A 26,706-nucleotide genomic window follows, 5' to 3' on the forward strand; every position below is an offset into this window, starting at 1 on the left:
TACTTTAACCAAAAACCAAACCTGTTGCCATCGAGTCGATTCCGACTCATAGCGACCCTATAGGACAGAGTAGAGCTGCCCCATAGAGTTTCCAAGAAGTGCTTGGTGGATTCAAACTGCTGACCTTTTGGTTAGCAGCCATAGCACTTAACCACTATGCCACAAGGGTTTCCGAACCTACTTTAATCTTCAGTTTAAATGGACCTTACCTTAGCCATTTCCTATGTCAAAGGTTCTCAACTGTGGGCAATTTTGCCTCCTAGGGGACATCTGGCAATGTCTGGAGACACTTTTGGTTATCACAATTGGGAAGGGAGCATTGCTACAGGCATCTAGTGGTTAGAGGCCTGGGGTGTTGATAAACATCCGACAGTGCACATGATACCTTCTCCCCAGATGTCAATAATGCCAAGGCTAAGAAATCCTGCCTTATGTTAATTAAGTCCTAGACTTTGGCATATCTTCAATTTCTCTCACAGGCTGCAAAAAGACATTGCTCTGCAGCATGTAGCAAGATGGCAAAGGGGTGGTTTTGTGCAAAGGCCCTGCTACCGTGAAGGAAAGACAGGCCTCATACAATCCATAACTGTATTTCAGAACTAAGCCCTCGACTTTGCCTGTCAGTTGACAGACATTAAAAATACCTTTACGAAACACTTCAAATGATTAGAAGTTAGTAAAGTAGCAGAATATAAAATTAACACACACTGCAATAGCCTGTGTGTGTATGGGCGTGTGTGTGTGTGCAGATATACATATACAGAGAGAGAAAGAAACAGTAACTAGATAGAAGAGGCAATGGAAGAAAGGACCCCAATTTACATTCACAGCAAAGAAAATTTCTATAACATAAACTGAAGACACGCACAAAACCTTCATGAGAAAAACCTTACAATAGTACAGAAAATAAGGAAGAAAAATTTAAACAAGAGGGAAGGCATAACTTATTCTTGGATAGGAAGACTCAACATCATAAAGAGAGTAATTCTCCCCTAAGTTTATTTAAAATTTGAAAATGCCAACTGGCAAATCAAATGTCAAAATTTAGGAGTTCATACTGATACCAAAAAAACAAAACCACAAAAAAATCCCTCACTGATTGCTTTTGGAGGATAGGGACACAACTCATTACAGTATCTGAAGACCTGGTTTAAGACCCACATATATAGGGTTAATTCAAGTCTATAAAAATGCCAGGATAATTCAATAGGAAAATAGAGTCTGTGCTGGAAAACCACACATGCACCTGGAAAAAAGTGAATCCCAATCACTACCTCATACCCTAAACAAAAATCACCTAGAAATTGATTATACGCTGAATAGTAAAAGCTAAAAAGACTAAACTTCTAGAAGAAACATAAAAATATTTAAGACCTAGGGTAGGCAAAGGCTTCTCAGATATGAAACGAAAAAGCATGAACCATAAAAGAAAAATTTGATAAATGAGACTTCATCAAAATTAACAGCAGCACCTCAAAGAAAGAAGAAAGAAAATTCTGGTTAAGAGCAAGCCACAGACTGGAAAAAAATATTTATAATACTTATATCTGATAAAGGACTTATATCCAGGATATATTAAAAAAATATAATAATTCATAGTGAAAATGGGAAAAAGATTTAAATAGACACTTTACAAAAAGAAGGTACACAAATAGGCAAAAAAAAACATGAAAAGATGCTCAAGAAAAGTCATCATCAGGGGAATGTAAGTTAAAACCCCATTGAGATACCATTAAACTGGCTAAAATTAAAAAGATGGACAATACCAAGTGTTGACAAGGACGTTGGAGCACCTGAAATTCTCATACACAGCTAGTCAGTGGAACGTAACCTGATATAGTCGCTTTGGAAAACAATTCGCCAGTTCCTTATAAATTTAAACATGTATTCACATGGAGCTCAGCAACTCCAATTCTAGGTATCTGACCAAGAGAAATGAAACACATGTCCACACAAATACTTGTACACAAATGCTCACAGAAGCTTTATTCGTAACAGCCAAAACCTGGAAATTACCCAAATGCCCCTCACGCAGTGAATGGATGAACTAACTGTAATGTAATATTAAGTGGAATGCCACTCAGTGGTAAAAAGGAACAAACTGATACATGAGATAACACGAAAGAATCTTAAATTAGTATGCTGGGCAAAAGAAGACAGACACTAAAAACCATATAGTGTATGATTCTGATCACATAAAACTCTAGAAAAAACAAATCTAATCTACAGTGAAGGAAGCGTGGGAGGTACAACGGTTCAAGCACTCAGCTGCCAGCCAGAAAGATCCGCGGTTCAAGCTCTGTGGGAGAAAAGACCTGGCAATTTGCTCCCTTAAAGATTACAGCCTAGAAAACCCATGGGGGAAGTTCTATCCTATCCTACAGGGTTGCTATCATTCAGAAATGACTCAACGGCACACAACAAGAACAATCTACAGTGAGAGGAAGTAGATTAGCAGCTGGCCAGAGATGGGGCAGTACAAGGAGGGCTTGACAGAGAAGGGACACGAGGAAACCTTTTGGGATGATGAAAATGTCCTGCATCCTGCTTAACTGAAGTGGTAGTCACATGATAAATTCACCTGTCAAAACTCATGAAACTGTTTATTCCATGTAAATTAGAGAATTATAAAATTGACTAAAATTTTTTTTTTGGATAGCCATTTGGACAAAATAAATTGGATTCATTCCATACATTGTATACCAAGGTAAATTCCAAATGGATCAGAAATTTAAATATAGAAAATAAAGCTATATAAATTCTGGAGGAGAACGGTCTATGAATTATTTTACTACATGGGAGTGGGAAAAAACCTTAAAAATTACAAACTAAAATCCAAAGGTAAAACTCAGAAAAACGGGAAGAAAGCTGGAAACTGTAAAACTTCGGGAAGAAAACACAGGAGAAAATCTTTGCAACCTTGGAGTACGCAAAGACAGGAAACAAAAGCATAAACCATACAAAAAAAACGATAAAATGAATTTCAAGATGTACTTCAAAATGTAAAATTTCTGCTCTTTGAAAAACACTTAGGAGAATGAAATGGCAAGCTGGTAACAGGCTGTGATAAAATGTTTGAAATACGCATGTCGACAATGGACTTGTAGCCATCCACACTCTTACAATTCAACAACATGACAAACAACCTAAGGGGGGCGGGGAAGGAATGAGGAAAACCTTTATATACTGACAGGCAGTAATTTCTAGGATATATTATATTAAAAAGAAGAAAGATACAGAACAGTACATATAGTATGTTTTCTTTTGTGGAGGATGGAAGAGAAATGAAAATGTCAACAAAGGTGCCAAGACAATTTAATGGGGGAAAGAATGGCCTTTAACAAATGGTGCTGGGACAACTGGGTAGCTACGTGCAAAAGAATGAAGTCGGACCCCTACCTCATTCCATACACAAAAATTAACTCAAAATGGATCACATACCTAACTTTAAGGGCTAAAACTATAAAACTTTTAGAAGAAATGACAGGAGTAAATCTTTGTGACCTTGACTTTGGTAATGGTTTCTCAGCTGTGACACCAAAAGCACAAATAAAAGATAAAATACATAAATTGATTGCTTTTGTGTGACCTTTGTTGCCACGATCTTATAACTCCCAACCAGCTTACTGGGTGAGACTAGTGCAAATAGGGTTACTGTGGCCCACCAAGGGAACTGGTCAGTTCTGCCTTAAAACAAGCCAGAGCAGAGACAGGGTCCCACCACTAGGAATGAATGCCAGAGAAGTGGTGGCAGAGAAAGCAGGCAGGAGAGACCAGCAGGAGACAGTGCAGTGGGCTTCTGGGCCCAGGGAACGAGAACGCTGAGTGTGCACTTACCAGCAGAACTATAAGAGCTTTGTAACACTTGCTCGAGCAGGGCAGAGGTCAAGGGCCAGAGAGAGGCATGCCTGTGAGCATGGACGGCAAGAGGCTGTCCTGACAGAGGAACTGCACCCTGAGTGTTCCTGAACTGGAATTGTAACTTGTTAGTTCCATAATGAACGCCATAATCATGAGAATGATCTGTGAGTTCTGTGTGGCCGTTGCAATGAATTATTGAACCTAGCAGAGAAGCAGAGAGTGTCGTGGGAGGGACAGTTGGTGTCAGAACTGGTAAAGATGGCGGAGAGAGGCGGCATGTCTGACCTCCACCTCACAGGTATCAGGGGCTACTGGGCTGTTGATCTTGATTCTCCTTCCCCCTTATGAAGTTAGAGGAGGTCAGACACCGCCCCCATGCCATTTTTATAACCGTATTTCATCAAAATTAAAAACTTTTGTGCTGCCAAGAACACGAATCAGCAAGTAAAAAGACCCATAGAGTGGGAGAAAATATTTGCCCATTACTTACCTGATAAGGGATTTGTTTTCAGAATATATAATGAACTCTTATAACTCAGTAACGAAGACAAATAATCCAACAAAAACTAGGTCAAGGATTTGAATAAACATTTCTTCAAAGAACATATACAAATGATCAAAAAACATATGAAAAGGTGTTCAGTATCATTAGGAAAATGCAAATTAAAGCCACAATGAGGTACCACTTCAGATCCACCGGGAAGGTTAAAGTCAAAAAGGAAGCCAACAGCAAGTGTTGGCAAGGATGTGGAAAAACGGGAACCCTCACGTATTACTGGTAGGAATGTAAAATGGTGCAGCCACTTTGGAAAAGTTTGGCATTTCCAACAAAGCAATTCTACTCCTAAGCATACACCCAAGAAAAAAGAAAATATATGTCCACACAAAAACTTGTAAAATAATCTTCACGGCAGCGTTATTCACAATAGCCAAAAAGTGAAAAACTCCAACGTCCATCAACAGATGAATGATAATCAATGTGGTATATTTATGTAATGGAATGTTATTCATCAATAAGAAGGAATGAAGTGCTGACTCATGCTATAATGCAGGTGAAAGAAGCCAGTCACAAAAGACCACAAGTCTGTTTATAAGGAAATATTCAGATTACGTAAATCTACAAAGAGCAGTTAATGCACCTACTCTCTATAGATTTGCCTATTCTGCACATTTCATATAAACAGACTCATATAATATGTGGTGCCCTGGTGGCACAGCAGTTACACATGTGGCTGCTAACCAAAAGGCTGGCAGTTCGAATTTGCCAGCCACTCCTTGGAAACCACGTGAGGCAGTTCTACTCTGTCCTACAGGGTCACTAGGAGTCCGAATCGACTCAAGGGCAAAGGGTTTATTTTTAGCTTTTTGGTTTAGTGGGGTGTGTATATGGGGGAGGGGAGAGTGGGGTGTGACTGCTAATGGATACGGTGTTTCTTTTGGAGATGATAAAAATGTTCTAAAATTGACTGTAGTGACGGCTGTATAACTCTGAATATACTAAAAACCACTGAACTGTGTATACTTTGAAGGAGCCCTGGTGGTGCAGTAGTTAAAGTGTTCGGCTGCTAACCAAAAGGTCGGCAGCTTGAAACCATCAGCCATTCCGCGGGAAGAAGGTGTGGCAGTCTGCTTCTGTAAAGATAACTGGCTTGAAAACCCTGAGGCGTTCGACTCTGCCCTACAGGGTCGCTAGGAGTCGGAATCGACTCAACAGGAGTGGGTTTGGTTTTGGTTTGATGTACTGTAAATGAGTGAATTATACGATATGTGAAATATATAAATAAAACTATTCTTAAAAAACAAATATGTATTTGTGCACGTCTGCAAGAAGAAACACTAAGGGTAAATAAAAAATAATTTAAAATAATCAAAGGGTGCTATCACATTATAGGGAGAGCAACTAGAGTCACATAACAATGTGCGTGTAAGTTTTTGCATGAGAAACTGATGTGAATTGTAAACTTTCACTTAAAGCACAATAAAAAAAATAATCACAGGGTGATCAGGGAAGGTACAGGGTGGAGACTGGGATGGAGCAGGACTTCTCTAAATGTATTTTGTTGCATAATTTTCACTCTGAAAGCACACAGATATTTTGCAGATAAAAAAAAAACTAAAAAATAAAATCAAAGCTCAAGCAGATAAACCTACCCATGTATCAAGGTGCTGACATTAACATTTAATGACTACAGAAGACACTACTTTGACTGTACACCTAGTGAAACACATACTGAAGACAAGTAACAGTCGAAAGAAATACTAAATTTTATTCCATATCTAACAACTGGACAATGAACATCATGAAAACATATTATGAAAACTGTGATTCCGACTCACAGTGACCCTAAAGAACAGAGGAGAATTGCTCCTTAGGGTTTCCAAGGAGCGGCTGATGGATTCGAACTGCTGACCTTTTGGTTAGCAGCCAAACACTTAACTACTGCTCCACCAGGGCCCCACGGAAATTATAGGAAAGAATAAATAAACCAGCCTCTGTGATGGCTCCAATGACCCCACCTCCTGGTACTCACACCCCTGCAGTCCCCTCTACAAAGTGTATGGCAGAAATCATGGTGAGCCACTTTCAAGATTAGGTTATAAAACACGCTGCGGCTTCCATTTAGGTCAGTCTCTCTCTGAACACTTTGGCAAGTTAGGTGCTACATCATACATCACAAGCAGCACTGTGGAGAAGCCCACGTGGCAAGGGACCCAGCCTCCTGCCAACAATGGTGAGTGACTCTGAAAGCAGACCCTCCAGCCCAGTTAACTTTCCGATGACTGTAGCCTTGGCCAGTGGTTGTCTGCAGCTTCACAAGACTCCGAGCGGCACAACCACCCAGCTAAGCCCCTCCTGGACTTCTGACCCTCAGAAACAGTGTGAAATAACAAGTGCTTGTTGCATTAGGCTCCTAAATTTTGGGGCTAATTTGTTATGTGACAGATAAAAATGTTTAGTAACCAAGATTTTTCAGTGTGAGACAGTAAGAGATGGAAGCATTAAGTCATAGTAAAAATCTTAATAATGTTATTTTGAGTTGGAAACATTATGATTTCTAAGTTTTTGAAAAGGAAAAACAGTGATATTCCTTAATTTTGTCCACTGCAAAGGACTAGAAGCAATAACACAACAGCAACAAGCACATCCAACTAATGACCAGATAATGGTTACTAAATACTATTCTCCAGCAAAAGGAATCCGGATTCCTTCGATGAATAGCTGATACAGGTAAGGAGTTAGAAAATGATTAGCCTGAGACAGCTTATCTGTAGCAGAAAGAAAGGAAGCTGTCAAAGGAAAATGAGTAGTGTCACAACAGAGCTTGGCAGTTCAAATCCACCAGCCACTCCGTGGAAACCCACTATGAGTCGGGATCCACTTGACAGCAATGAATTTGGGGTTTTTTTTTGGTTTGTCACAAGGACACAGGAGTCAACTTGAAGGGGTCCCATTGACCAAAGACGGGACAATTGGAGCAGCAAAATGAATACTTGAATACATAGAAATCCATGCATTCATAATATTAAAAATACAAGAATAAATGAGGGAGCTCCTGGAAAAGTTGAACACGAATGACCATATGACTCACCAATTTCACTCTCAGGTATACACCCAAAAGATTTAGAAGCTGGAACTCAAACAGATACTTTCCACCAAAGTTCACTGCAACATTATTCACGATAGCCCAAAGGACAAAACAAACTAAGGGCCCGTCAACCAAAGAATGAATGAATAAAATAAGGCATATATATACACACACAATGGAGTATTTTTCAGCCATAAAAAGAAATGGAGATCTGATACATACTATAAGATAAATCAACCTTGAGAACATTATGCTAAGTGAAATAAATTAGTCACAAAAGGTCAAATATTGTATGATTCCACTTACATGAAATATCTAGGACAGGCAAATGCATAGAGACCAAAGTTTATCAGTGGTTACCAGGGACTAGGAGAAGTGGGACATTATTGCTTAAGGGGCACTGAGTTTGTCTGGGGTGACAAAAATTTTTGGAAATGGAGAGTGGTGATGGACACCCTTTTAACCCAGAACTGAAGCCACTTCTGAAGGGCTCTCTTCAACCAATGACACACACGAGAAATGTGCTTCTTAGTTCAGTCGTGTATATGAGACCAAAAGGGCAACACCTGCCCAAAAGCAATGACGAGAAGGCAGGAAGGGACAGGAAAAGTGAACGGATGGAAATGGGGAATTGGGGTGTAAAGGGGGAGAGTGGTGACACATGACGGGGGTTGCAGGCAATGTCACAAAACAATCTGTGTATTTAACAGTTGAATGAGAAACTAATCTGCTCTGTGAAGTTTCACCTAAAGCGCGCGCACACACACACACACACACACACACACACAAAGTATGGTCCCACACAGGCAGCATCAACATCATCAGGGAACAAACTTGTTATAAATTATACTAGAAATGGAAATTCTCAGGCTATACCCCAAACCTACTGAATCCAAAATTCTGGGGCTGGGGCCAAGCCACTTGTGATCCCAAGTGATCCTGCTGCATGCTGAAATTTGAGAACCACTGCCCTAATGAAATAATGGTATCAAGTTATCGATCACCAATGAATTAGTTGAAAAATCAATAGAAAACTTTACAATGGGGGATCAGACTATCCCCATCTGAGCCCACTAATCCACCTGACCATAACTAGGAGGAGGCCCTGATGTTGTGTGCCTCCTGACGTGATGCAACAGAAAGCACACAGGACCATCTATTAAGCATTCCTGTTCCACCTCCCCCTCCAAAAAAGCTGAACCTGAATCTAATCAATGACACCACATGAAGCACCCAGACAAATCTAAAATGTGGGATACGCTACACAACAATGTATAGATTTTCTAAAAGTATATCCTTGACTCAATCAGGGCAATTTCATTATGTGTGGTTATGAGATGAAACCAAGGAATTACTGTTCAGCTTGTAGTGTGATAACAGCACTCTGGCTACCTAAGAAAAATGTATTTTTGAAAGACAATACTGAATATGAAGGAATTAAATGACATGATACCTGGGATTTATTGTAAATACTTCAGCAAAGAAAAGAGCATGGACAAAGCAAATAGGGCACAATCTTGGTAATCACTAAATCTGACTTACGGGCAAAGCACGCACCCTATCACTCCCCAGCCTGTCGGGACAGCACAGGTTCCCAGCTGATACTCCGCAGGTGCCCACTGACGCTCAGAGTGCATCGTCTCTCCTCGACTAAAACGACAGTGCCTCCTGATCTTATTCTCACATCAGAGAGCTGTACTCTAGTGCTTGCCTTCACTGTGATGATCTTTTACATTGTAAACATAAAAATGTCCCTACCACGTGGTTTTAAGTAGTCACTGAAGACAGGAGAACCAGGTAGTAATAGAAGAACATCTGAATATTGAACACTCACTCAAAATGGCACTAAGAGAAACTTTTCTTCCTTGAACTTTTTCAGGCCCTCACAATAGCTTAATCCTATAACTAGATTAAATTATCTAAGGTAGAGTTCTGTCATCAACAGACGAAAACACAAAACAAAGTTATGGAGTACTGTATCTACCAAAAAAAAAAAAAGATTAAGAATTTTCATTATTAATACCCACAAAATCACAGTAACTTCAACCAGTGAAGAAAGCTTATTAATTTAACAATGGAGAAAGTTCTAATTTTTATGTCAGAAGAGTAAATTATTAGGCATTGAGAAGTACTTTTTAAAAAATAGAAATCATTCTATTTTCTACTGTTTCTCAATAAAATGACAGTAATTGATAGCTATCAATTAACTGGATGGTAAAAGGAATTCTTTGTCAGTTTTCAATATTAAAAGATTTTCTTTTAAGGTAATTTTTTTTTTTTCCTACAAAGGTTCTTTCATCACACAAGTATAGAGTACTAGATTATACAACTCTCTCATGTGACAGACGAGGAAACATCCCTCTAATGGGATTCTGATGCTGGTTCCTGGAGGTGCTTTCTGCTTCAAAAGAAAATCTAGACTTTGGGAAAAGTACTGTACGTCAGTATAAAATAAGAGGGTCGGCAATCTGGTAAATTAATCTAGCAAATCTTTTAAATTTAACACCGAAAACCTCAGAACTCAATTATTCTTTTTGAAGAGGACACAGACAGCTTAACTGTCATAAAACCTGTTGCCGTTGAGTCGATTCAGACTCATAGCCACCCTACAGGACAGAGCAGACCTGTCTCACAGGGTTTCCGAGGCTGTTATCTCTATGGAAGCAGACTGCCATATCCGTCTCCTGCGGAGCAGCTTGTGCGTTTGGGTGGCCAACCTTTCAGCTAGCAGCCAAGTGCTTAACCACTGCACCACTAGGGCTCCTGTAACTGTCCAGCTGAGGAGCGTTTCTCCTGCTTTTGTTCATAAAAATGCACCTGGATTCTTCAGTAATTTTTGTCTTCAGAAGTCAATGCACGGCCTCATCAGAAGTCAAAGAAGACGACCTACACACATTCATTTTAAGCTGATTTACATAATCCATGCAGCATGCAGACTACAAGCAAACACGGGCAGGATTATTCTCACCTTTACCTGCTCTATATGTCTTGGCTTGGTTCACTGGCATGGGCGTCATAGGTATTGGGTATAAAGGCTTGAGGGAGTTAAAAGTAAAAAAGAAAAAAAAGGTTAGGCTCTTACCATAATAATAATATATTCTTCTATCATTCACTGCTAGAAAGCTAACTCTGAGAAGCTTTCCTGATGCTCTGAGAGTCATTAAAAAAAAGAAAAATCATACCCATAGCTAAAAGGACAAGCCCCAAACGACAGTAAATCTAAATCAATTTTCACATGGAGCTCTTCACCAGAAAACATTCTCAGATTTACGTCTTTACACCTGTAATACACCATACCACCACATGCCTCCCTCTTCCAAATACCGTCACTCCTTCAAGTCACTGCACACCTAGAGAGTGCTCAGTGGACATCAAACTCTGGGACTTACTTGCACGCCCGGGCTCACTGGGACTGGATACATCATATTTGGTGCAAAACAAACCGGCTGAGTATAAACTGGAGTTGGCTGCTGATGACCCACCATAGATGGGCTTGGTTGTGCTTGAGGCCGAGGCGAAGTTGGGGTGGTAGAAGGCTTTGGCTATAATACAAAAACAAACAGAACTCGGTCATCTTAAGGTGAAAAGTTAACTATTATTGCAATTTGAAGACTGGTTTTCCCAATCCTTTTAATTTTCACTTGCTTTTATCTACAAAAGCTTATAGAAAATAAACTTCCATATGTTTCAAATAGAAGGAAAACTGGTTTGGCAGGAAGTTAAACTTTGCCAATGAATCAGTAATATTATTAAGAACGGTGATAGTAACTTTTAAGGAACTGGAGAACATGTTCAAAATAATTAAAAAATAAATATCTTCTTATAAATTTAGAATACTGGGTAACAGTACATCTAGGAATCTGAGAATCTAGCTAGTTAACCTTCACATTCAAAGATTTGTCCAAGACCACATCTAATTGATAATAAAACAAGGATCTTTTCTATGGCTCAAAAATATGCATTAATTACCGTATAAGAAAAAAGAACAAGAAGTTGTTCTAGAATACAACCGAATTTAGATGGCAGGTATGGAAGAAGGAATTTACTACTACTCATAGACTGACTTTTTTCAGAGACTGTAACAAACTGGAAACCCTGGTGGCGTAGCGGGTTAAGTGCTACAGCTGCTAACCCAAGGGCCGGCAGTTCAAATCTGCCAGGCACTCCTTGGAAACTCTACTGGGCAGTTCTACTCTGTCCTATAGGGTCGCTGTGGGTCAGAATCGACTCACCGGCACTGGGTTTGGTTTTTGGTTTTGGATAAAAAACTTACCTGAGAAAAGGAACGCGGGTTGAACTCCTTTGCGTTGGGATTCAATGTGGATTTCCTGACTTGCCTAAACGAGAAAGAAATATACAGGGCAGTGAAAACTGCGTAGAACTCACGTTTCTCTAAAATCTTCCATACTTGATAATTTCTTAAAAACTGCTAACCATCAGACTTAAACAACTCACACTAGAAGGGCATTAATCCTCTTTATTAAGAAAGAAAAAGAAAACACAAAACACATGCATTATCTCCCACTGCTTAATCTGATAAAGAAACTGGCCAGAAAAGGATAGTTAAAAAGAAGTGCATACTAATACAACGGTTTCTCCCAAAAGTATCAACAAATACTTGAACTGAAAAAGACAGCACGCCTGGACAAAGTATCCTTAGAAGCAGTCCTTCACACCGTTTCTCTAGCACGTAGTATTTTTTAATGTGACAAGGTATTTTCTATGTGACATATCTTGGGAAAAGCCATGGCTCTACTAAAATTTTTTCCTCAAATCAAGAATAAGTGGTCCTCAACTTGTCAACAAGTGTGTTCCAAAAGTTCAGCTGTAACTGGGTTGTTTGGAAACCGAAACACACAAATAAATGACAGTTGGGTTCTGAGGCTAGCCCACAAAAGTCCATTTAATCGATAATATACTGATGTACTGCATTGTCTATCTTAACAAATCTAACCATTAATTAAAACAGTGTTTCTGATAAAAACCACTTTGAATTCCCAGTAGTGACATCAGGTACTTCTCTTTCTCCCTGGCAGTGGCAGCTCTAAGTCCGAGCAGCTTTGGGTAGGTCCCCAAAGCCAGTTACTTCCCAAAGCCCTGTGTACTTACAGAAAAAGGCTTTCTTAACTCAGGCCCAGTGTTTTTGCCCTGGCGTATAAAAACGGGGCAGAAAGAGAAGGGGAGACAGTGCAGGGTACACTGACCTAATTTACTTCCGATGCCATTTGTTTAGACCAGTTGTGTGTCAGCTGAGGGCTGCTTATAAAGCAACCTAAAAGTTCAGATAGCTTCTTAGGTTGGAAAGGCCTGAACACCTCAAAGAAAAGTTAAAGAAGTAACAGGATGTGCTAAATTCCAGGTTTACTCACTCAGCTGCATCTTTCTTCTCCTCCTTATCATCCTTGTCTGGTTTACATCCTGGACTGGAAGTCTGAACCCCCTGGGATGTGACCTCTGGTCCTCGCTTGTGCTCCGCGTTACTGAGTACCGAGGGGGAAATGCTGGGGCTGTTGGGCTTGCTGCTGCCGCTGGTGCAGTTGCTGCTGCTATTCTCAAGGAAAGAATCCTTAGTACTTGGTTCAATTTTGTCTTTGATCAAATCTCTTGATTTTTCTCCCTCTCTATTTTTGTTTAGCAGTTGATCCACAGAATCAGAAGTTGAACTTGGCTGTAACTAAAGGAAACAAATGTACTTAACCCTAGTAATCAATTTTTTCTATAAGCAGAACCAAAATAGTATTATTTGTAAGCATGAAATGTATTAAGTTTTTTTTTTCCGAGTACTTAAGAGTAACGTTTTTATAAGGTAATACTAGAACGGCTACACAAGACAACCACAGTCAAGTAAGCGCTCAGATGTCCTAGCCTCAAATGTATTTACCGTGTGCCTACCATGTGTTGGAAACTGTGCCTGCTGGGTATGGAAAAGTGAAATAGTTCCGTTTCTGTCCTCCTAAAGCTTGTTATCTGGGTGAGAACCGACACTCAACAACAGAACTAGGTAAATGCTATGAGAACCTATAAGGGCAACCTGCAGAAGGAGGTGGCTTTGTGGAGGAAGTGGTGTCTGGCCTAAGGTGTGAGAGATGATTGGGAATTGGGGGAAGGTGTTCGGAAAAAGGAACTGTCTAAACAAAAGAAACAAGATGTTTAAAATTCCAAAGGCAAGGAAGAAGATGGCTCTACCATGAGCGTGAAAAGCACTGGTGGCTGAACAAGGGTGGGGCCTGGGGCACCAGGAAGTTAGGAGATGGCACATTCACCCACAGGAGCAGGACGGGAAAGGAACCCGAAGACCATGTCAGGGGCTCTAGCTTCTAGTTCTCAGGAAGTCACTAGGAAGTCACTGAAGGACTTTAAGCAGGGTACAGTACTGAGCAGACTTAAAGCTTGATGGAGAATGAACTGGAGGCAGGCAAGCGAGGACACAGAGAGATTAGATGGAGGCCTGGCCTAGAGCAGGGGTGGACTGGAGGTCAGAAGTACATAGATTCAGAGAAAAACCTGAATAGACACACCAGTCAATCAGACCATCTGAAAACATAAGTAAAAAAGGAAACCACAAAAGTATAATCAAGAATTCTGAGCAGAAGATGAAGCTATTAGAGAAACAGGTGATGGGATTTAAGTCTGCAGACCAGAAGAAACGCTGTCACTGGCTGAAGGTGCTACAACATGCCATACTCGACAGAAGAAAACAAAACCAGGGACAGCTGAAGGAAGTGCCAAAAACAAAGAGAGAAGGAAAAGAATAGCAAACAGAAGGCGCAACAGTGGAAGATGCACTGCTAGAAGCTTAAACACACAGATAGCCTGGCCTGTCATTTACTAGCTGTGTGATCTTGGGCAGCTTGTTTAACTTCTTTTTGCCTCAGTTTCCTAATATACACACTGGGATAATAATAGAATCTGTTTGAAAAGGTTAAACTGAGCAATAAAGGACTTAAGTACTTAGAACAGCGTCTGGTACGTGGGCAATAATCAATAAACGTAAGCTAATAACATTATTTTATCTGAAAAGCTCATCTTCAAACACTAAAAAACAAAAGAAAACAAAAACATTTCTTTGCTTTCCAGTTTTCCCTTACGGACGAGAGTTACTCATAAAAGACTTAATAATACACTTGCTTATTCGGGCCCCAAGTAGTAACAAGAATAGAAGTCCTAAAGAGAGAGTTTTAATGCTGTGCCCACCTGGAATTTAACAATCAAGCAGTAATGAAGGTTTACAGAAAGTTGTGAACTGATAATATGACAACAAAAATGTTTTCTATTAAATGAAGAAGTTACAGCCTTTCAGAATATACTAAATCTAACCAAGACAGCGCGGTGCCGGCAGGACTGACATATAAACCGTCGCATTTGCAATCAACTGATTTTCAACAAGGGTGGAAGGCCGTTCAATGGGGGAAAGAATGGTCTTTACAACAGATGACATTAACACAACTGGATATCCACATGTGAGAGAAAGAAGTTGGATCTCTATCTCACACCACATAAAGCATTACCTCAAAATGGAGTTAATCTAACCTAACTAACTCTTGGAAGAAAACAGAGAAGTGAATTTTCATGACTATGGATCATGGTTTCTTACTTATGACTCCAAAAGCATAAGCAACAATAGAAAAAGTGGACTTCATCTAAATAAAAAATTTTTGTGCTTCAAAGGATACCATCAAGAATGTGAAAAGATAACCCACAAAACAAGAGAAAATATCTAAACTCATATCTGATGAGGGGCTTGCATACAGAATATATAAACTCTTAAATCAGTAATAAGAAAACAAATAATCTAATTAAAAATGGGCAAAGGATTTGAATAGATGTTTCTTCAAAGAAGACATAAAAATGACCAGTAAGCACATGAAAAGATGCTCAACATCATTAGCCATCAAGGACATACTGATTGAAACCATTTCGCTCCCACTTACTAAGATGGCTATAATCAAAATGAGAGACAGTAACAAGCGCTGGCAAAGGATGTAGAGAAACAGGAACTCTCACACACTGCTGGTGGGAATGTGAAATGGCGCAGCCACTTTGGCACACAGTCTGGCAATTCCTCAAAAGGTTAAACATGGAGTTACCATATGACCCAGCAATTCTTCTCCTAGGTTTATACCCAGGAGAAATAAAAGCATATGTCCACACAAAAACTTGCATGTGAATATTCACAGCAGCATTATTCATAATAGCTAAAAACTGGGAACGACTTAAATGTCCATCAATTGATGAACAATAAATAAAATGTGGTATATCCATACAATGGAATACTATTTGGCAAAAAAAAAAAAAAAAAAGAAGTGCCAACAGATGCTACAACATGGATGAACCTTGAAAACATTATGCTAAAGAAAAAAACCCAGTCACAAAAGACCAAAAATTGTATGATTCCATTCATATGAAATGCTCATAACAGGGAAATCTGTAGAGACAGAAAGCAGACTAATAGTTGCCTAGGGCTGGGAAACGGGGGGAAGAAGGGAAGATGGGGGAGAAATAGGGAGTGACTGCTAAGGGTACAAGATTTCTTTATGGGGTAATGAAATGCTCTAAACTTGACTGAGGTGACGACTGCACAATTTCATAAATATAACAAAAAACACTGAATTGTATACTTCAAATGGCCGAATTATTTACATCTAAATAAATCTGTTACAAAAAAATATTAACTCATACGCATCAAAATTAAAAAAAAAAAAAAAAAATCTTTCCTCAATGAGAACAAATTCAGTGCAAGCGTACTTCAGTGCAAGTATGCGTCTGTCAGTCTGTCTTACTGTGGTAGCTTGTGTGTTACTGCGATGCTGGAAGCTATGCCACCCGTAGTCAAATACCAGCAGGGTCACCCATGGTGGGCAGGTCTCAGCTGAGCTTCCAGAATAAGACAGACCTGGCAGTCTACTTCTGAAAAAAATCAGCCGGTGTAAACCCTGTGAACAGCAACAAAACACTGTCTGCTATAGTGCTGGAAGACGAGTCCCCCAGGTTGGAAGGCACTCCAAATACGACTAGGGAAGAGCAGACTCTTTCAAGTACAGTTGACTGCAGTGACGTGCATGCGGTCACCTTTTCAGGACCTTCATTTGCTGATGTGAACGATTCAAAATGAGAAGAAAATAGTCACAAACATCCATTAATAATAGGAATGTGGAATGCATTAAGTATGAATCTGGGAAAACTGGAAACGAAATACACAAACATCGATATCCTAGGCATTAGTGAGCTGAAATGGACTGGTATTGGCCATTTTGAATAAGACAATCGTACGGTCGTCTATGCCAGGAGAGACAAACTAAAGGGGAATGGCGTTGTACTCACTGTCAGAAAGAACATTTCAAGATCTATCCTGAAATACAACACTGTCAGTGATAGGATAATAGCTATTCGTCTACAAGGAAGACCAGTTAATACAACTACTACTCAAATTTTTGCACCAACCACTAAGGCTTCAGTCTGAAATCGATCATACATGCAATCAAGACGAACTGATAATTACTGGTGATTGGAATGCATTTAAGTTCGAAACAAAGAAGGATCCATAGTCAGAGCATGTGGCCTTGGTGATAGAAATGATGCTGGAAATCGCATGATGGAATTTTGCCAAGACCAACAACTTCTTTATTGCAAATACCTTTCTTCAACAACATAAACAGCGGCTATACAAGTGTACCTTGCCGGATGGAATACATAGGAATCAAACTGACTACATCTGTGAAAAGAAATGGTAGAAAGGCTCAAAATCATCAGTCAGAACAATGCCAGGCCAACTGCTGAACAAATCATCAATTGTTCACGCAAGTTCAAGTTGAAGTTGAAGAAAATTAGAAGAAGTTCATGACAGCCAAAGTACGACCTTGAGTATATCCCACCTGAATTTAGAGACCATCTCAAGAACAGATGTGACTACTGAACACTAATGCCTGAAGACCAGACGGTGTTAAGGTATGACATCAAGGACACCATACATGAAGAAAGAGAGAGGCCATTAAAAAGACAGGAAAGAAAGAAAAGACCAAAATGGAAGTCAGAATAGACTCTAAATATTGCTCCTGAATATACAGTAGATAAAGCGAATGGAAGAAATGATGAAGTAAAAGAGCTGAACAGATGTTTTCAAAGGGCGGCTCAAGAAGACAAAGTATTGTAATGATACATGCAAAGGCCTGGAGTTACAGAAAACCAAAAGGTAAGAAAACGCTCAGCATTTCTCAAGCTGAAAGAACTGGAGAAAAAATTCAAGCCTCGAGTTGCAATACTGAAGAATTCTATGGGCAAAATACTGAATGACACAGGAAGCATCAAAAGAAGATGGAAGGAATATACAGAGTCACCATATCAAAAATAACTGGTCAACATTCAACCATTTCAGGAAATAGCATATGATCAAGAACCCATGGTACTGAAGGAAGAAGTCCAAGCTGCACTGAAGACACTGGTGAAAAACAAGGCTCCAGGAGTTGATGGAATACCAATGGAGATGTTTCAACATACAGATGCAGCACTGGAAGTGCTCACTCATCTATGCCAAGAAATTTGGAAGACAGCTACCTGGCCAACTTACTGGAAGAGATCCATATTTATGCTATTCCAAAGAAAGGTGATCTGACGTTTGAGGAAATTATCGAAACAATATCATTAATAATACACACAACTAAAATTTTGCTGAAGATCATTCAAAATAAGTTACAGCAGTACATCAACAGGGAACTGCCAGAAATTCGAGCCTGATTCAGAAGAGGACATAGAACTAGGTATATCATTGCTCATGTCAGATGGACCATGGCTGAAAGTGGAAAATACCAGGAAGATGTTTACCTGTGTTTCATTGACTATGCGAAGGCATTCAACTGTGTGGATCATAACAAGTTATGGATAACATTGCAAAGAACGGGAATTCCAGAACACTTAAATGTGCCCATGAGGACCCTGTACATAGACCAAGAGGCAGTCATTCGAACAGAACAAGGGGATATACTGGGTGCTGTAAAGTCACCATACTTATACGATCCACATGCTGAGCAAATAATCTGAGAACCTGGACTATAAAAAGAAGAACGGGACATCAGGATTGGAGGAAAACTCATTAACAACCTGTGTTATGCAGATGACAAAACCCTGCTTGCTGAAAGCAAAGAAGACTTGAAGCACTTACTGATAAAGACCAAAGGCTACAGGTACGGATTATACCACAACATAAAACCAAAAATCCTCACAACCAGACCAATAAACAACATCATAATAAAGAGAGAAAAGACTGAAGTTGTCAAGGATTTCATTTCACTTGGATCCACAATCAATGCCCATGGAAGCAGCAGTCAAAAAAATCACAGGACATATTACATTGGGCGAGTCTGCTGCAAAAGACTTCTTTAAAGTGTTAGGTAGCAAAGACTTCACTTTAAGGTCTAAGGCGTCCCAACCAAAGCCACGAGGTGTTTTCAATTGCCTCATACGCACGTGAAAGCTGGACGATGAAGACCAAAGAAGAACTGATGCCTTTGAATTTCGGTGTTGGCAAAGAATACTGAATACATCAGGGACTGCCAGAACAAACAAATCTGTCTTGGAGGAAGTATAGCCAGAATGCTCCTTTGAAGCCAGGACAGAGCCTTCATGTCACATACTCTGAACATGTTATATCAGGAGGGATCAATCCCTGGAGAAAGACATCATGCTTGGTAAAACAGATGATCAGTGAAAAAGAGGAAGACCCTCAACAAGAAGGACTCATACAGTGGCTGCAACAATGGGCTCAAGCGTAACGATTATGAGGATCGCGCATGTCCAGCGAAGTGTTTTTTTCTGTTGTACATAGGGTCCTTATGAGTTGGAGCAAACTGGACGGCACCTAACAACAACATACTCTTTAAGAGGGGGCTGAATAACTAACTGTTAAAAAAAAAAAAACCCGAGGGAGAAAAAAAGGCGGGGGGCATGAATACTTAGAGCATGTTACCATTTATATCAAAATTAAGATTCTGCAAAACAATACCATCTTTTAAGAACATATTCATACGCAGTGTAAATATAAACTGCATATAAAGAAGGGAAAGGAAAAGGGAGAAGCAGTGGAGAAGGAGTAGGCACACAAAGGAACGTCAACCGTGTTAGAATGCTCGACTTTGCACACTGGTCAGCAAGTATATGGGCATTAATTCATTATTTATATCATTTATATGTGTTAAATATTCCTTTAAAATTTAATGATCGTTAAGGATATTGAGACCGAAGAGAAAAATGTGCTCAAGAACGGAAATAATATGTATGTTCTGAATGTCGCCACTAAGAATGAAGCTAAGAGCAAACCACTGATTTTTCAGAAAGCTAGAACATAATGCTGGGAAAGGGTTGCCTTTTGCTTTTAATTTGTTCATCTTTTGATTCAGCCATTTTTAAAAAAAAGGCTGATAATCCCAGGTTTTTTTTCCCTCTAAGAAGCTAAGTTTCAGGATGATTTCTGGAGTTGGTCTCAAAATCTCTCTTGATAGTATATTATAGTAATATACAAATGAATAAAATAGGTATCAAGGTGAGATCAGAGTTCAGCAAAACCTATCTCAAGATGGGGAAATGATATTATAAATATTTCTATCACAACCAATATTTATGCGCACAAAGGGCAGGTCTGTGACTCAGTAGCATCACTAGGGTTGGTGTCACCCTGTGCAATAATTCATGATGTCACCACCCCTGCATGGACCTCCTCCTGTACCAGACTACATAGAATCTTTAGCAGTGTTTTTTGTACTGTTACTCGTAAACCGTAACTCCCGTGTATCACTCCTTTTCCTTTAATTACTACTTCGTTGTCAAAAGTTATTGACAGAGGTTCACAAACACACATACCACAATAGTGTAGCTAAAACACTAGAAAATTTGACAAAATCAGTGCCTATAAAATCACGGCAGCAATGAAAACAGCAACACATGCTTGTAGCATGTGCAGATGGAACACCACATGACTCCAAGCGACACTGTAATTGGGTAATAATGACAGCTCCGAGTGGAATGCACTAGAAGGTTCAAAAAGGAAATGAGCACAGAATTTTAGCCTTGTAGGTATGTTGATACACATAAGCTGGGTTTATGAAAAACGTTTTTGGTGTTACAGTTAACTACAGGGATACTATAGACAGTCATTTTGGTGTCAGCCGCTCTGACAATGTCACCTGGTATAGTTCACACCCCCCATACCTTCCTAGGGACACCACTGCTGCGACTGCCTCGGAACACCAGGGTCCAGTCTATCTCCCCCTCACCACACATTCAGCTACCATCCAGCAACAAAGTAATCACATGAGCACCACATGATAACGTCTGTGTACGGTGGCTTTAAACGTCAGGATGATCATCCCTTTCACTTGACATCTGTTCTCATTGTCGTGAAATCTCAGGGTTTTTGTTACCCCACTTAAAGCCCAGGCAAAGACAACTTTTAAGAATGTTTCGCTTTCTACACACATGGTTCGATGTTTCTGTGTATGTATAATACACTTTTATAAATGGACGGTATAAAAATTCTTAGTAATGCTGAGTATTTTTTTTTCCATTCTAATTAAGTAGTCTAATATGACAGTAAAAAAAAAAAAATTTTTTTTTCACTTACCCTAAAATCATTCTTAAACTTCTTTAAATCATCAATCTGTTTTCTATGTTCAGAAACAATTGGTGATATACCTGTAAAATTAAGAACTGTCAGATATAGATTTAATTCTAATCTTTAACTAAAGATTGCATTAGTATAGAATGTTAGAAATGAAAATAAGATCTATTAAAATAAAAACAATTTCAAAATAGTAATTACAGATTTTGGCATTTGTCGAGCTATGCATTTAAATACGCACAATACAAGAAAAAGTGATGACCAAAATACTCGGTACTGGGCACAGGCTTGGACATACTACTTCCCAATTCTACAATCATACCAAAGATTTTCTAAAATTCTAACCTTTATTTTCAGCTTTTGAAAAACTAGGTGATGTCTCACTGGGCTTAATATTTTCTTTATTCCCTGCAGGAGAGTTCTGCCTCTGGTCTTGAAGTCTGGAATCTTTAGCTAAAAGAAAAACATATTAAATTCAAAGTTAGACAGAAGTTAGAAGAGTACAGAGGGAAAACATCCAACAATTTTGGTTTCCCATCTTTTTGGAAATGATTACTTCCATTTAAGAAGAGGCTTTTTTTCCCTTGCAGACATACGAAGCACCAATAACTGTACTTATACAGATATTTAATATTCAGGATGTTAACCCCGATAACAACACACATTCAAGAATAACATACGTAAAATCAACAGTACTACTTAAAACAACTAATTTCATTTACATAAAACTTAAAATGTGTGGTCAAAATACCTACCTGTGAATCAACTGCACAGCATTTTTCATACATGTAAACGCTAACGTTCACCTTCACAAACAACACTGAATCTAGAAGCCCTCCCTTACATACCCTCCGTAGACGGGGTGACAGCTCTGTTGGATGCAGGACTAGCAGGCGTAGGAGACGCAGCTGGAACAGGCATGGCAACGGCTTCTGTCGGAATAATACCAGCTTGGGGAGAAGCAACAACTGGCCCACTGGGAGTATTCCCAATACTGTTCTGTCTGGGAGACCTGGGTCTGTGAGTTTTAGGGGATAACCTTGAAACTAGAAGAAAGGGGAAAGTTATTCATTAAATTCTCAGCTCAAATATCACTTCCTTAAAGAGGGCTTGGGCTTCTCTGACAATCCAGCTTAAGCAGTACTCTCCAGTCCCTACCCCGATTACTCTTTATCTTACCACCCTGTTTTCCTTTCCAAAGTCTTGGGAATAGTGGTGATAGTTGTTATCAGAGCACAAATATCTGAAGAACAGCAATTACTAATACAATTGTGAACCGCCCCTCTACCACTGAAAGTATTAATTCTGAAAGACATGACCCGTCTCACAAGCAAAAGGTAGAATTTTAAATGAAGCTAAAAACTGGTTTCTAAGGCAAGAAAAACGCTACTTTTTAAGATAAAGATAGCAACATTCTCTACTAAAGAGGGGGACTAAAGGCTTCTTTTTATAAAGTAGGAAAGGGAAGACCCCAATTAGGCTTTTAACTTCCTACTCCAAATAATTAAATAAAACACTTTTCAGCAGCTTGTTTGTTGCTGTCGAGTCAATTCCAACTCATGGTGACCCCGTGTGTGCAGCACAGAACTGCTCCACAGGGTTTTCAAGGCTGTGACCTCTCAGAAGCAGATCACAGCTAGTCCTATCTATACTCTTTCTTACAGCATCAAGACCCACTGTGCAATAACTAAGGAAATTAGGGACTCGATTTAGCCAAAGGGAAAAGATAATTCAAGCAAAGGTTCATATTCTGTATGGCTTCGTAATAAATACCTAAAGGGTTTCGTATTTCATTATAAATACATCTACAGAGCTTAAATTCAAAGTTTAGGACAAAATGCTTCGATATGCTTCACTTAAGCAGTTCTTTTATTGTTAAGTCACCAGGGGAGACTGTTATTCAACAATTGTCATTTTTCCAATTAGTATAAAGAGCAAACCTGTGACACTGTTCTGGGTATATCTCTAACAACTGCTTTACTCTCTCGCTCTATAGTCATGTTGTTACTCTCAACATTCAGTTGCCGATCATCTGAGTACTGTCAAATGATTAAAAGTACAGCTGAAGAAACAAAGATTTAAAAATTCTATTTTGTTGTTAATATAACTGAAGACCAAGGAAGAAAACGGAAAGTACAAAGGAAACTGCAATAATACAATTATGCAAACACGAAGCTGAGGAGACAGCCTATTATCACCTAAAAACAGACATTAACAGAGCTGGATGTTCTTTCTTTGCTTCAGTTTAAAGGTCTTTTTTTGTTAAGGTTCTGTGGACTGATTAAGTTAAAGAGCAAAATGGGCAATCACGGCATGCTCCCACGCTGCAGTTATCATGGGAGCAAAGTATGAAGGAAGAGAATTGCAAAGTAGCCAAATAGCCAAAGTAGCAGTCTTAGCCTAACTGTAAAATCTTTTCCAAGAATAGTTTTTACACTGTCAGAGCTGTTGCTGCTACATTCCTTAGACTGGTCACAGATAACACTTTGGCCCTTAATTTGGGTTTGCAATTCCTTACAAGGGATGTATAGGTGAGAATCAGTGTCACATACAGATGCTATGGAAATACACGGCGCCACACACCCTGAATAAATGTTCATGGAATCAAGCAGCAAACAAAGCTGCTAAGAAGACAGAAAATAAGGTCCCTCCAAATGGTGTTACGTATATATTTGTCTCATATTTGAGCGACACTTTATGAAGCTATAAAGCATATTCATATTTATCACCTCTTATAAATCTCATCACAATCCCAGGAAGTAGACCAGGCAAGAATTATTTTACCGGTTGAGAAAACTGAAATTCAAAATGATGGTATAATTTGCTGTAACATATGATAAATAAGTAGTGGAGTCCAGAATAAAATGTAGGTGTTCCAATTCCTGGTTATCCACCTTTTACGTATGTAGGAGACTGACTTGGTTAAACGGTGAAAAAAATAACTTTTTTAAAGGGAGCTTCAAATACACATCCGCAAACAGACACTGAGTTCAGCCCTCTTTACAACAAATAAAATTACAAGCCGAACACTGTTATTATAGGACCACGCCAAGCGTTACCTACCCCCACTGACTACTGACGACCACGTTCCCCCTGCAGGGCTGGTCCTTGCCACTGGAGGAGTAGCTGCTTCACTGGGTGGGTTGTGGGATACAAATTCTAAGCCACTGGAAATGGAACCCCTCCCAGCAGAAACTCTGTGATTTCGAGGGTGTCGCTGAGCCTTTGGGGACATCCTTGGAGGCCCTAAGAGAGGAACAGCGAACATGACATAAATGCCACAATCTCCATCAGTATGACACTACTGCTAAATATATACACTCACTCACTCACTCTACAGTATCTCTATGGATGTAGTTCAGCAACTCCTTGATTAAAAAAAGAAAGAAAAGCTATACATATTTTTGACCATACTAGCTCAATTATTTTGTAGAATGCCATCAAGTTTTAAGATCAAATTTTATTCTATTTCCCTTTATTTTTAAATAAAGGGAAGGGTGAAGCTGGTGGTAAGAAACCAAACAGTAAGATGTCATAACCCTTAGAAGTTTAAGAATTTGTTTAATTTATATCTACTATTTGTAGCATGAAACCCTGGTGGCGTAGTGGTTAAGTGCTATGGCTGCTAACCAAAGGGTCGGCAGTTCGAATCCGCCAGGCGCTCCTTGGAAAGTCTATGGGGCAGTTCTACTCTGTTCTGTAGGGTCGCTATGAGTCAGAATCGACTCAATGGCACTGGGTCTGGGGTTTGGGATTTACAGCATATAAAAATAAGTACAATAAGGTGTTAAAAGACATATGGCTACCAGATGGAATAGTTTTTATTTCACCCTATACTTTTGCTTTTTTCTTGAAATTTTCCACATTACTTTTAAAATTAGAAAAGAATAATACATTATTGAAACATATGTACACACCCTTCTTAAATTTCTCCAAAATCTTAAGACTATCTACCTTTTCTGCCATGATGATCAATTTTACAAGTCGTGGCTTAAAGCGGCTCTCACTTGTAAGCAGTTTCAGGCTGTGTTGAAAATCTACTGCTAATGTGCTGCTTGTAAAACTAGAATAGCTGAGATTTGGGGAGGAAATATGAACTACATGAATTGTCAAAATTCTACATCCCTAATGTTGTCAGCCTGTTAGTGATTTCTACTCCTAAGGAAGCCTACGGTGCGTGAAAACCGCGGACAGAGCAGCTCCCATGCCACAAGCCTGACAGGGCTGACACTCGGCAAAGCAAATGCTCTTAACTGTCAAAGCCAGGGCTCCTCACCCACTCCCCACCCCACCAAACACCTCAGAGAATCACGTTAACGTGGGTAGGAACTGAATCACAGATGTGAGCCTAAAAGAATGTTCATGTTACGTATTCTGATTTTCAGCTAGAGATGTTTCACGTCAAAGAATGATTGAAGAACTGGGTATCTGCACTTATACATCATTTTACATTTCTCAATTGAAAAACAAAGTTTGTGGGCATAGCTCCTCGAAATCAAATGTAACTTTAAATAATTAATTCCTTTTGATAATATAAGTATTATAAAAATCATAAAAACATATACCCTCCTAAATATATACAAACACTGCACTTAATAGTTTTAATTTTGAAGCCAACACTTCAAAAATACTTCTGTGCCTAGTAACTACCTGACTAGAAAACATTTTAAATCAAATTAGTGAAAAAGAAAAACCGAAATGCAACATCCTTGAATAATGAAGGTTTATTTCTGTGAATAGTTAGTCCTCAAATGGTCCCTTCATCTTAGTGTGCCAAAAATGTTCAAACTCACTGAAGAGTCATGTTTTATATAATATACCCTCATGATGTAAAACATCACTTATTTAGACAATGAACTACAACATAAATTTCAGCAGAATTTCACTGTCCTTTGAGTGGCCATCATTACCAGTATTTCTAAGAAGGATACCACCTTGAACATGAGTAACACCTGCTGTTCAAGGCTACGTGCCTCAGCCAAGATCACATGCCCTCTCTCTGCCTGGATGATAATTTATTTAAAAGCAGACAACATGGTTTTCTCCAGGAAAGCAGTTTATGCCAGAAAACTTCACTACGCCCAACACAAGCTGTATCAGCTACAATTTTAATGCACGTATCAGATCAAAAAGTTTAATATCAATACTCTTCAACTAATATCAAAATGACATTAACATTCAGAAAGCAGGCTTTTAATTTATGCTGCTTTTAAATTAGAATGTGACCTTTCTACACCACATCCATGTATTTGATTAGTAGGAATGGTGAATTCAGTATCAAATACTGAGTAAGAATTATGAGATTTTATTCTTATTTTTGACAAGGGCAAGAAAAAAATACCTAATGACCCAAATTCATATACAGTTTTTATCAACAACTTATCTTAGATCAAGGACTCTCCCAGATTAAAGTAGCCTTTGCTATGTAATATTCAAAGCAAATGTTTTAAATCCTCAAGCATTTAAACTCTACACTGGACTGTAAGTTTAGGCACACACTGGCAACCAGATGGAATGTCCTTCTCAAGATGGACCCCTAAGTGGCCACAGGCAGGATCCCAATTGCTTTGGTGAGGGAGCTGTCCAACGACAGGCTCCACGGTGAGTCCAATGGTGGCGAGAGAGAGAGCTCATTCGTTTACCACTGCCCAC

General features: G+C 39.2%; 1 protein-coding gene across 12 annotated transcripts in view; it reads right to left on the bottom strand.

The window, feature by feature from the left end:
* The window catches only part of ATXN2 (ataxin 2), a 112,227-nt gene that overhangs the window by 20,232 nt on the left and 65,289 nt on the right, over positions 1 to 26,706 (bottom strand). For 9 of the 12 annotated variants that reach the window (XM_064272212.1, XM_064272209.1, XM_064272210.1 and 6 more), the window contains 8 exons: positions 24,118 to 24,300; positions 21,903 to 22,100; positions 21,400 to 21,507; positions 21,058 to 21,128; positions 12,818 to 13,122; positions 11,722 to 11,785; positions 10,838 to 10,990; positions 10,417 to 10,483 (listed from right to left, as the gene is read on the bottom strand). In XM_064272212.1, the coding sequence (XP_064128282.1) occupies positions 10,417 to 10,483; positions 10,838 to 10,990; positions 11,722 to 11,785; positions 12,818 to 13,122; positions 21,058 to 21,128; positions 21,400 to 21,507; positions 21,903 to 22,100; positions 24,118 to 24,300 (1,149 nt within the window). The remainder of the gene's footprint in view (positions 1 to 10,416; positions 10,484 to 10,837; positions 10,991 to 11,721; positions 11,786 to 12,817; positions 13,123 to 21,057; positions 21,129 to 21,399; positions 21,508 to 21,902; positions 22,101 to 24,117; positions 24,301 to 26,706) is intronic. The other 3 variants (XM_064272208.1, XM_064272213.1, XM_064272211.1) reach the window with 2 other exon arrangements.

The sequence above is a fragment of the Loxodonta africana genome, chromosome 19, assembly GCF_030014295.1.
Source record: "Loxodonta africana isolate mLoxAfr1 chromosome 19, mLoxAfr1.hap2, whole genome shotgun sequence".
In the NCBI taxonomy this organism is placed as follows: domain Eukaryota; kingdom Metazoa; phylum Chordata; class Mammalia; order Proboscidea; family Elephantidae; genus Loxodonta; species Loxodonta africana.